We start from the raw sequence: 12,563 nt of genomic DNA on the forward strand, positions 1-12,563 counted from the left end.
GTCAAAGGGGTTTGGCCTCCAGTCTGCAAAATTGGAGATCACACAGCAGAGGGAGGAGACATAGTCCCTAACAGGAATCAAGGTTAGTAGAAGGGAGTGGAGAGCATTATTCTAAGTGAACTTATTCAGTCCCATAAAGACAAATATGGTATAAGACCATTATTGTAGAAGGTGTATGAGGATCCATGGGTTGGAGGGTGAAAGCAGAGGGGTGAGGATGAGCAGGGAGTAGGGTGGATGGGTAGCGGGTGGTTAATCATAGGGTTATACAATTTCATGGACAAAGAAAATGGGGACGGTCTGGTGTGAAAACAATGTAGATGAATTTTCTAAGTAAACCAGTATAAAATAAACATTTTAATTTGAAAAGAGAGTGGGGCTTAGGACATAGATGCTGATGGGGTGGTTCCACCCTGAAAACGGGGGACACATAAAGGCCCAGACAGACTTCCAGATCTTGGAGAATCGATGTTTGATGACACAGTCAGGAGGTTGCACATTCTTTCAGGGCCTGTCAGGGAGATGACTGACCTGGTCAGAGGGTGCAGTAAAGGTGACTGGGGAGAGGACTGGGCACTTCAAGGACAGAATAAACACCACTGTGTTGTTATTGCTGAGCCACCCATGTCAGCAGTGGGGACAGATTGCTCCTTCAGTGCCTCCTTGTCGGGCCTAGAAAGCTTGGAGGAGTTAAGGTCACATGAGCAGCAGAGAGTGGGTCTCAGGTCCTACTAGAATTGCTATGAGGGCCATTCAACTGAAGGAAGAAGGCTCTGCACTAACAAAGCTACAAGCAGAACTAGCAGGGTACAAATTTCCTTACTTCTTCCACAGGTCCTGAGCAGAGCAGACCTCTCTCTAACATTCAGGGAACTGCATCAGCTGTCCGTCTCCTACACTTGGCTACAAAGGTTCATCATGCCTCGTAGTCACAAGAGGAAGAATCGTTCTCGTGGGAAGCGCCACCAGGCTCAAGGGAACCGCCAGGCTCCTGAGAATGCGCAGGCCACTGTAGAAAAAGAGGCAGCCCCATCTCTGCCTCCCTGTGAGGCTTCTCCTTCTGGAGTGTCTCCTCCTCGTGGGGTTTCTCCTGCTCCTGGGGCTTCTGCACCTACTGAGGGTTCTCCTCCTCATGGGGCTTTTAAGTTTCTCAGTGATCTTACCTTTGAGCTGAGTTCTCTGAGCATCCTACCCATCCCCAGTGTTGATGTGTGTGCCCATTCCACAGAGGCTGGTGGGGGTGACCAGGGCCAATATGGTAGGGGTGCTAGTTCCTCTGAGGCCACCGCAGAGGTTCCCCAGGAAGATCCTCTCATCAAGAAGATGAGCCTTCTGGTGCAGTTCCTGCTGCACAAATATAAGATGAAAGAGCCATTGATCACCAAGGAAGAAATCTTGAAGATCATCAACAGGCAGTACCAGGAGCGCTTTCCTGAGGTCCTGCAGAGAGTCTCTGAGCACATGGAGCTGGTCTTCGGCCTTGAGCTCAAGGAAGTCGACCCCAGCGTTCCAACCTACCTCCTGGCCAATGTGCTAGAGATCAACAGGGAAGATTATGTCTTTGATACGAAGAGGTTCCCCAAGTATGGGCTGCTGCTGCCTATCCTGGGCATGATCTACATGAATGGAAACCAGGTCAGCGAGGAACAGCTCTGGCAGTTCCTCAATCAAGTTGGGATCTTTGATGGGAAGAAGCACTTCCTCTTTGGAGACCCCAGGAAGCTCCTCACCAAAGATATGGTGCAGGAAAAGTACCTGGAGTACCACCAGGTGCCCGGCAGCGATCCTCCAACTTTCCAGTTCCTGTGGGGTCCCAAGGCCTATACCAAAGCCAGCAAGGCCAGGGTCCTAGAGTTCATCGCCAAGATGCGGAGATTGGATCGCAAGGCCTTCAAAATCCTGTTTGTGGAAACTTGGAGAGAGGAAGAAGAGAGAGCAGCAGCCATGACATGGTCCGCGGGTAATTTTAATGCCAGGGCCAGGGCCAGATTCAGGGCAAAGTCCAGCAAGGCCTCCCGTGAAAAGAGAGTGTAAAGGTGTTTCACAATGAGTTATGTGTAGATTTTGTGTGTTTTCAAAAGTTGTGCCTTTAAGTTGAAGATGTCTTTGTACCCATAATCAGAATGTACCCCCATACACTTATTTCCATTGTGTAGAATTTAATGTTTTTATGATGCTTTTGGTTAAACAAATGTAAAAATCCTTGGTTTCATTTTGTGATACACAGGTAGCTAAGGTGACATGCGAACAAGGGCAAATCCTTTGACATGTCAAAGAACTCAGTGACCAAGAAGTACAAGTGAAAAGCAGATGGGGAGAGAGTATAAAAAAAGTAGTTGATTCTTTTTTTTTTTTTTTTTTTTGCAGTTCGATGCTTCTTTATTCTGGTGATTCAAAAAGCTTAAAAGTAGTTGATTCTTAGATTCCAATATTCCTATTTGTTAAAAAAAAAGTTCAATGCCTGAATATTTTTCTCTTTTTCTTGATGTGCAGAAGTAAATAAATCATTCATTTAGATCTCTTGTCCACTTGGCTCTTCTTTGTCCAAACAGGAATTGAGCATCTCCTCTATGAAAGCTTGCAGGTAATTATTAGGACCTTTAGGCAATTTCTTTCTCAGCCTCTCACCTACCTGTTAGCATATAATAGCTGCTCTGATCATTGAAGAGGCTGAGAAGGTCTCAGACCTCAGGCACTAGTGAAAGGGGTAAGGCCTTCAGGCTTACCTCTCATGGAAATAAAACTTTGAGGTCATGAATTTTAAGTTTTAGGCATCATGAGTGCCAAAAGAGAGGAAGCTGGGGTGAGATATGTGTAAGTGGGGAATAGTTTACATGGGATGGGAGGAGTTGGGAAGGGTCAGAAGTAGGGGAGGTTCTTGATGTTGAGATGTAGTTCCACTGAATTCCATTAGTCTTTGATCTTCTGTGGTAGGTGCTTCAAGTCTTTCTCACTTTCCCCAAGCAAGGTTGGGATATCTGCATATTGCAGGTTGTTAAGTTGCCCCAAATGATGTGTTTCTAAGCATGGTCATCAATTTTAAAAGTGTGCTGCAATGTGTTAAGGAGTCTTCCTCAAAGCCTGATGTCACATGCTTCTTTTTTATTATGAACTGGTTTGGTTGTTGTTTTTTTTTTTGTAAAAGCATTTCCCAAAGCTTTATTTAACTGATTTATTCGAACTGAAGAGAGTTCACTGGCCATGGGTCTCCAGGCCAGACACCATACACTAGTATACATGCATATACACACACTCACAGGACTAAATATTTATTATATGTAAGTGAGAAGCAACAGATAGTCTTCGTATATTTAAAGAGGAGCCCTGCTGGTGCAGGGTTTAAGTGCTCAGCTGAGAAGCTGTTAGTTCAAAGCCACGCGCTACCCTGTGGGACAGAGATGAGGCGGTCTGCTCCCCTCAAGAGCTGAAGTCCTGGGAGCCCTGTGGGGTACTTCACTCTGGCCTGCAGCACCACGAGGCACCTCGGTCTGAAGAGGACTCCTAGGGGTGCACACAACAAAAGGTAGGTGGTTCAAGCCCACCCGCTGCTCCCTGGAAGACGTGGCAGTCAGGCCTTGGAACCGCTGTGGGCCACCTCTACTCTGTCTTGTAGAGTCATCAGGAGTTCGCACCAACTTGATGGTAACGAGTCTGGCTGTATTACATTTCTCTTTAAAAAGTCTGCGGGTAGTGCAAATGGTTAGTGTGCCTGGCTGCTAACTGAAGGAAGGGAGGTTTGAATCCAGCCAGAGGCAGGCCGGCCTGGGGATTCAACTCGGCCAGTAGAAACCCTGTGGGGTGCAGCTCTACACCAACACCAGACTGGCAGGTGTTGGTGTCGGCCTGCCAGAAACTGAGGGGAGCAGAGGCTTATCTAGATGCACACACACAGAACAGGGGCCGATGCATGCTTATCGTGGGTGAACAGCACAGTCAAGGGAGGGGAGAGAGATCCAAATCGGGACACTTGACAGTCTTGCATACTACAAGTGCAGAGGAAAAAGGTTCGCATGTTCAGGGCTGGGCAGGAAGAGGGGATCTGAACACACGTGAATGAAGGAACCAAACGAGGCGAGGCACCAGGCACAGCAGCGCAGGCCGTTCAGAGACAACCTGTGTGCTGGGCAGAGGGAAGCAATCTAATCAGACTGCGTAAAACAGAGCCTCATCCACCGGTGCCAGAAACCACTGTTGGTTTGTATTTCCCAACATCAATTAATACAGACTGGGGTGGGAGGTGAAGTGGAGGGCCCACAAAGTAGTAAGGGAGTACATGCCAAAGGCTGAGGCTGAATGGACATGGCTTAGTGGACATCTGGGAGCCCAAGGCCACCATCCTGCCTGTCCCTTCTCTGGGGCGGTGCCAGCCCCTTGAGCCAAGACCACTGTCAGCAGCAGCCCTTCTTCACGTCAAAGGGCTCTGCTTCAAAAGCAGAACGAAAGTAAGAATAAGTCCCAGCTGCTGTCAACCCCTCAGTCTCACTCGAACACAAATGCCACGCAACGGGAGCCTGGGCTCTGCCAGGTTCTCACAGAACTCACCCAGGGCAGGGTCAGCACACACTGGCATCTCCCCTCTACCACCCCCCACCCACAAAAAGTAACCCCACACCAGAGGAGAAACTTAGCCCTAACAGAAGGACAACTACTTTATACAATCCTTTTAATACTACACTAATTTAGGGTGTTAGAAGGCTGTTAGAATCCTTCTGCTACTACACTAAGCTAGGATATTGCAATCCTACATATGTACAGTGTCATCACCCAGGGGCCCTGGGCACATTATAGACATTACTACATTAGATTCCTCTTCTTGAGGTAGTTCAAAGCCTGGACCTTGCAGATTCACACACCACCTTGCACTGCTGAGGTGGAGTCCCTATTACCAATATCCTCACGTCCAAACTAGTGTCCTTTTCTCCCTCAGATCACACAAACAGATCTGACAGCGAGAGAAATTAACACAGAAATTACAAATCACAGACTAGAGAGCCAAAAATAAATCCCCCCACACACATCCATGTGCACGTCCGCGCACAACCCCCACCCCATCTATATACACAAATCCCTGTAACTGGCATCACACTAAATTAAAACTAAAAGAATAATCTACAAGTTTACCAAAACTACAGGCATTTTACAAAGTACTTGAGAAACAAACAGCTTATAAACTATGGTGGCACAGTATTGGGCAGGGCTTGGGCTTGTTGCACACGGACAGTTGAGTCAGGCCGAGCAACAAAACTCAGTTAAAAAGTTTGGGTGCAGGAGCATGAAACGGGAGTGGTCTGATGCCGTGGCGCTGGGTTCTCCCAGGCCAGACAGCTGGGAATGGGAGTTTGTTTGCACAGTGATTCGCAGGTGGGTTAGGCAGGAGGCAGCAGGTGGGCTGGATGCACTCAGGGAGCACACTCAGGTGGGTGCACCCAGGGCTTCGCGCTCAGGTCTGCTTCAATGGCGCAGGGATGCTGGCTGAGGCCTGCTCCAGGTAGGCCAGCGAGCCCTGCGGGAGCTCAGCCGGCTTCTTGTGCTGCGTGCTGATGTCGTCCAGCACCTGCTGCCAGTGCCGCAGCTTGGTCAGGTGCTTCTGGACCAGGGCATCTTTCCACTGCAGCTCGTTCCTCAGCTCCGAGACGTCCTCTTTGATAACTTGCTCTGGTTTCTGGACAGATAACTGTAATCTTTTTTGTAGGAAAAAACACTCTGTCTGTCTTGTGATATCCAGAAACTTCTGGATACACTGATCAACACCAGTGCGAATTTCCTCCTGATCGGTGCCGCTGACATAGTCCTGACTCACCAAAGACGCAAAGCAGGCCTTGAAAGAGGACTCCACTTTGTCCACCAAGGTACTGCTCGAGCTCCTCGGAGCCCCTGGCATGGCCTGAAGAAGCGAAGCCTGGCCCAAGAGTCCCGGGGGGGGGGCCTGCGGGGCCCCCGGAGGCTGCCCGGAGAACATGCCACCCAGCGGAGCCGCCATGTCTCTATGAACTGTTTTTTAATTCTTTTTTTATTATTAACAATGTTATGAATGTCTGAGATATCTCCTAATTCTATTTCCTTTCCCTATCATTATCCAGAGGACTTCAGCACCACAGTAAGAGTGACATCTATTTGCCAAAACGATGCAACAGCAATTCCCTGAATGAGCACATCAATAAGATAAATGTATATCTCTAAATTATTTTTATATAAATGTTGATATTTAAGCAGGGGAAGGATGAGACAATCTGCTTCCATAAAATGTACAGCCTTATAAACATTATGGGGCTGTACTAGGTCCCATAGAGTCATTACAAGAAGCAATTGACAAAAGGTCAAAGGCTATTGGAGTTTACAGAAAGAAGTTAAACTGAAACATTTGGCTTGATATTAAAAATATAATGTATATTTTTTTAAAAAAGATAAGCTTCAGGATGACAGGCAAGAAAGAAATAATAAAATAAAAATTGATATTAAAAAAAAGTAGGACAAGCATACATTTTTCTGGTATTTGTTGCTTTCAGTTAATATTCACCTGGCATCAGCAATCATACCTCCCTTTTCATGGTCTCTCCTAAATCTACCTAGAATTTCTGGCAGTGTCTTGTTGCTGTACAGTTCCAGCCATTTTTCTAACAATCTTCAACAGTATTTTATTCACGTGCTATAATTTGTATTTCCACATTCTATCCAATCATCTTTCTGGGAATGAGAAAAAAACATGGAATTCTTTGGATAATTGTAGTATGTTAAAGAGGCTATTTTACTATGTTTACTGATGTTAAAGGTCATGAAATCACCTATATTTCACAGCAACCCTAAAAAAATGGCTGTGAACCCTGGGGTGTCCTGTGATGTCATTAGTATCCAAGCTTTATGAGAGCCCATATTTACAGCCATTTTGTGTATCCCTCTCCTTGTGGGTCTCCCCGCATGTCACCAACCTTCCACTTATCTGAGCATTTTTTTCCTTTTCCAAGGACCATCCCCTCCTAACAACACATCTGAAGAAAATCTTTAAAATGTAAAAAGCAGAGTGACCAACCAACCAAGGGAGGAATCATAGCTCATGAAAAACTGCATCATTACCCTCTCATAGGAACTGACTAATAGCTGACCTTCCAATGGGTTTTCAGACCCTAGAAATGGCCAGGGAGGCACTGCTTACCTTCCCCAACCCCTAGAGTGGCTGGTGAATTTCTACTGCAGTTCTTTGGGTTGGCAGGGTAAGCCCCTACAACAGAGCATGCCAGAGTTCCCTTGAGATCTCCTAGAAACTGACATGGAAAAGTCTTGGAAAACCAAGATTGATGGAACCCCAGACCATACAGCCCTTAGTCACCCTTGTACCTTGGAACTAATCTTACAAATGTAATTCAATGTTCATTGAAACAGGAGGATTATAACGGGAGCAGAAACACCAGGAAGATACTCCTTAGAACAATCAAATACACAAGGGCATCATTTGCTCAGGAATAAAGCTCAGAAGCCAGGAAGGGGTAGCCTAGAAGGATCTATGGTTCCATGGGGATGAGAATCACAGGGAAGAATAGGGAAAAGTGTTCTTTCAGTGTATTATAATCAGTGTCACAAAACCAAAGGTGCAGGAATGGTTGTGTGGAAAATGAATTTGCTCAAATGAAAAGTCAAAAGAGTAATTGCTTGGGCTGTTTTAAAAATTTACACACAAATAACTAAATTTCCTTATTTGTCCCCCAGGGAGCTCCCAAATAAAAGCAGTATAGTGTAAATTCCCAAATGTATACCTGTGAGGTCTTCAAAAAACTCTAGCCTTCATTGAAAGGTGATTTTAAGTAAGAACTTTTTAATTGGGTTGCTTGGGTCTCTGGTAGCAGAGTAGGTCAAGAATTCAGCTGCTAACCAAAAGTTGCGTGGTTTGAATGACAAGGCAGTGTGCCCATGTAAAAATGTTATACCCTAAGAAGGCACTACTCTACCTCATAGGTGTGCTTTGCGTCAGAATTCACTGAATGGCAGTGGGTTTGTTTGGGTGCGGGGTTAGGTGGGGCTGTGGGAGTGGTGGACAAAGGCCAGGCCCCAGAGTTGTGTGTCTTAATTACTGAGTGCTACTTTAACAGACATACCACAAGTACTTACCTTTCACAAACAGAAACTGATTTTCTCACTATGTAGGAAGCTGGATAACAGATCTAGGGAAAGGCTTTCTCTTTGTGGGATCTGAGGGAGTATCTCTGTTTGCACTTTTCTGTCATTCTGTCTTTGGAGTTCCTGGGTTTATGGTCTATGCTGCTTTGGTTCTCTCCTAATAATGTCACTCTTATCACTGTATCTAAATGGGCCTCTTAGATCTCAAAAGTCACTGGTGTAAAATACACGCCCCCCCACCACACACAGAGCCTTATTAGCATAGTAATGAAAACCCTACTAGCACATGGGATTATTCATAGCTAGATCTAGGGTTTGCAACACTTACTTTTTTATCATACTCGTCTATTGAGAACATGATTGAACACATGGATTTTGAGAACAGATTTTTCCAGTTTCCCTCACCACTCCCATCAAACTGCACAACTCTATGATTAATCTCCCCCTCTCCTTTGACATCCTCATTGCTCTGTGTCCGCCCTCTCCCTCCTCGGATCCTTATACCAATTCTATAATAATGGTTTTATACAATATTTGTCCTTGTGCAGTTAGTTCACTGAGCATAATGCTCTCCAGTCCCTCCTGAGCTATGTAGTAATTTAAAAAATCATTGCTACTGTGTGCTGCATAGTATTCCATTGTGTGAATGTACCATAATACCTCAATCCATTCATTTGATAACACAGTATCTCAGCACCCAGATCAAGACTGGCAGTTACTCTGGGACTGTGAATAAACAAGAGAAATTCTCCCTAAGACATAGTTTTAAGCTGATATCTTTACATTTTAACATTCTGGAGAAGTCCCTGACAGCAGGTTTTTCCAATGCAACACAGCTTTTGATTGACTGATTGATTGAAAAATGTTTTACCTTAACACCAATAGCCATTTCCCTTTATTCAATTAGTACTTTTAAGGACCCTATGAAACAGAGTAGAGTTGTCCCATAAGGTTTCCAAGGCTGAACACTTTTATGGAAGCAGATTATCTCATCCTTCACCTGATTAAATATCAATATTTAGATACAAATAATTTAGAAAGATAGATTTATCTTATTGGTGTGCTCATTCTGGAAAACATAATGGTCTCACTGCTGCATCATACTGGCAAGTGTTTGTCACTCTTGTTGTGATGCTGGCAAAGTCACATGAAAAGGAAAAAGAAATAGGAGATAACTCTGACATATTCCTGTTTATTGTGACTTTGTTCACAATGGCAAAGAGTTGGAAACAACCCAAATGCCCATCAACAAATGAATGGATAGAAAAGCTGTGGTATAGTCACACAATGGAATACTATGCTGCACTGAAAAACAAGGAACTCATGAAATATTATTCAAAACAGGTGACCCCTTGTGCAACCACTGTGGAAGGCTGTATGGTGCTTTCTCAAAAAGTTGCAAATAGAGATACCATTTGACCCAGCAATTCCACTACTGGGAATATATCCCAAAGAGACCATAACTGACATCCAAGCAGGTATATGCACACCCATGTTAATTGTGGCTCTGTTCACAATAGCAAGGAGCTGGAAGGAAACAACCCCAGTGCCCATCAACAAACGAATGGATAGAGAAGCTGTGGTATATTCACACAATGGAATACTACGCTGAATTGAAAAACAAGGAACTCATGCAATATTATTCAAAATGGGTGAATCTGGAGGACATTATGCTGAGTGAAATATCTCAGATGCAAAAGGACAAATATTGCATGGTGCCACTGTTGGAAAATGGGACTGATATCAGGGTTGGGGTAAGAATGAGAAAACTGGATAAATTGTGTATACTGCACTGAAACAGATGAGGGAGTGAATAATTTAAAAGTGATGTATGATAGGGTCTTATGGTTATCACAGGAGTCCACAATTAAGGTTGCATAGTGGAATGTACTTGGGGCAGTGGGAGGGGTGCGGGGGGATTGTGTACCGGGGAAGGAGTGATTCTTTTACTTTTGAAAGAGAGGAGCGAACTGGGGGTGGGGAGGGATGGGTGGGGAAAGAAGTGTAGGAATGAATGAATGGAAATCCAAAATCTCTGTAAATGCTCATTAAAATTATTTTAAAAAACCCCAAAACACCACCACCAAAACAGGTGACCGTGGAGGACATTATGCTGAGTGAAATATTTCAGTCACAAAAGGACAAATAGGGCATAATGCCACTGTGGGGGGATTGTATACCAGTGAAAGAACTTTTCAAAAAGAGCAAACTAGGGGGGAAGGGTGGGCAGGGAGAAAAATGCAACAATGAATAAAAGGAAATCCAAAGTCTCTGTAAACGTTCACGAAAATTAATAATAATAAAAGAAAAATGTTTAAAATAAAAAAGAAAGAATAATTTAAAAAATTATTTGGTTTATAATTAAAAAGGAAAGTGTGACATCAGGATTGGAGGAAAACTCATTAACAACCTTGATTACACAGGTGGCACAACAGACGAAGCCTTGAAGAACTTACTGTAGATCAAAGACTACAGGATTCAATGTAGACTACATCTCAACATCAAGAACTTACCCAACTTCTGACCCTTTCCAACGCCTACCATCCCATGTAAACGATTCCTTAGTCACCCACCTCCCACCTCAGCTTCTTCCTTTTAGTCACCCCTGATGCCTAAAACGAAGCCTGAAGGCCTCTCCCCTTTCCAGTAGTGCCTGAGAGCTCAGAGACCATCTCAGCCTCTTCAATGATCAGAACAGCTATTATGTGCTAACAAGTAGGTGAGGGGCTGAAAAAGAAATTTCCTAAAGGCCCTCATGATAACCTGCAAATTGCAAAGAGGACTGCTGTTTGGACAAAGCAGAGGCAAGCGAAAAAGAGATCTAGTTCACTGATTTATTTTCTTCTGCATATCAAGAAAAAAAGAAACACATTCAGGCATAGAACTTTTTTCTTTTAAACCAATAAGAATGTTGAAATCTTAGAATCAACTACTTGTTCTATACTCTCTCCCCATCTACTTTTTTTTGTTTGTACTTCTTTGTCATTGATTTCTTTGACATGTCCCAGGATTTCTCCCTGTTCCCACGTCATCTTAGCTACCTGCATATTACAAAATCAATCTAAGAATTTTTCCATTTGTTTCACCAAACACACCATGTTAACCCTGAAATCTGCACCATGGAAATAAGTGTATGATGGTACATTGTGATTCTAGGTGCAAAGACACCTTCAACTTAAAGGCACAACTTTTGAAAATGGACTAAATCTACACATTACTCACAGATAACAGGCACATAAGAAAAAGTGTATGTGTCGTCTGAAGCCCCACATCATCTCTTCTACTTAGACTACCAATAACAGTTTTTGGAACAATGTGAAAAACCTTTATTCTCTCTTTTCACGGGAAGCCTTGCTGGACTTTGCCCTGAATCGGGCCCTAGCCGTGGCATTAAAATTACCCACGGACCACGTCATGGTTGCTGCTCTCTCTTCTTCCTCTTTCCAAGTTTCCACAAACAGGATTTTGAAAGCCTTGTGATCCATTCTCCGCATCTTGGCGATGAATTCTAGGACCTTGGCCTTGCTGGCTTCGGTATAGGCCTTGGGGCCCCACAGGAGCTGGAAAGTTGGAGGATCGCTGCCGGGCACCTGGCGGTACTCCAGGTACTTTTCCTGTACTACATCTTTGGTGAGGAGCTTCCTGGGGTCTCCAAAGAGGAAGTGCCTCTTCCCATCAGAGACCCCAACTCGATTGAGGAATTGCCAGAGCTGCTCCTCGCTGACCTGGTATTCATTCATGTAGATCATGCCCAGGATAGGCAGCAGCAGCCCATACTTGGGGAACCTCTTCGTATCAAAGACATAATCTTCCCTGTTGATCTCTAGCACATTGGCCAGGAGGTAGGTTGGAACACTGGGGTCGACTTCCTTGAGCTCAAGGCCGAAGACCAGCTCCATGTGCTCAGAGACTCTCTGCAGGACCTCAGGAAAGCGCTCCTGGTACTTCTTGTTGATGATCTTCATGATTTCTTTCTTGGTGATCAATGGCTCTTTCATCTTATACGTGTGCAGCAGGAACTGCACCAGAAGGCTCATCCTCTTGATGAGAGGATCTTTCTGGGAGCCCTCTGCAGCGTTCTCTGAGGAACTAGCACCCCCACCATATTGGCTCTGGTCACCCCTATCAGCCCCTGTGCAAAAGGCATAAGCATCAACATTGGGGATGGGTGGGACTCCCTGAGAACTCAGCTCAACGGAAAGACCAGGGGGGACACTAAGCAGCCTCATGAGGAGGAGAGTCCCCATGAGGAGGAGAATCCTCACAAGGAGGAGAATCATCAGGAGGTGGAGAATCCTCAGGAGTTGGAGAGCATCATGACCTAGAGAAACCACTTGAGGAGGAGAAGTCCGATGAGGAGGAGAAGCCCTATGAAGAGAAGAAGCACACGAAGAGGAGAAGCCTCACAAGGAGGACAGATGTGGTAGAGGAGACTTTCTCTTTTCCTACAGCAG

The 12,563-nt window shown here is 44.8% G+C and overlaps 2 protein-coding genes and 1 pseudogene across 2 annotated transcripts; 1 reads left to right on the top strand and 2 right to left on the bottom strand.

Moving 5' to 3' along the window:
• The first annotated feature begins 918 nt into the window (after positions 1-918).
• On the top strand, positions 919-2,034 carry LOC102856291 (melanoma-associated antigen B4-like). The gene has a single exon (XM_006885084.1). The coding sequence runs from the start codon at positions 919-921 to the stop codon at positions 2,032-2,034; it is 1,116 nt and encodes a 371-aa protein (XP_006885146.1).
• Positions 2,035-5,440: 3,406 nt separating this feature from the next.
• On the bottom strand, positions 5,441-5,980 carry LOC102856421 (annotated as a pseudogene).
• A 5,455-nt stretch (positions 5,981-11,435) lies between these two features.
• On the bottom strand, positions 11,436-12,356 carry LOC102856701 (melanoma-associated antigen B4-like). The gene has a single exon (XM_006885085.1). It carries the CDS (start codon positions 12,354-12,356, stop codon positions 11,436-11,438), a length of 921 nt encoding a protein of 306 aa, XP_006885147.1.
• Positions 12,357-12,563: the final 207 nt, after the last annotated feature.

This window comes from Elephantulus edwardii, unplaced genomic scaffold, assembly GCF_000299155.1.
Source record: "Elephantulus edwardii isolate Elephantulus edwardi_28Jun2011 unplaced genomic scaffold, EleEdw1.0 scaffold00040, whole genome shotgun sequence".
In the NCBI taxonomy this organism is placed as follows: domain Eukaryota; kingdom Metazoa; phylum Chordata; class Mammalia; order Macroscelidea; family Macroscelididae; genus Elephantulus; species Elephantulus edwardii.

What these genes read in the sequence shown, in the direction of transcription:
- LOC102856701 (XM_006885085.1), bottom strand. Translation starts at nt 12,356, where the DNA reads ATGGGGACTCTCCTCCTCATGAGGCTGCTTAGTGTCCCCCCTGGTCTT.
- LOC102856291 (XM_006885084.1), top strand. Translation starts at nt 919, where the DNA reads ATGCCTCGTAGTCACAAGAGGAAGAATCGTTCTCGTGGGAAGCGCCAC.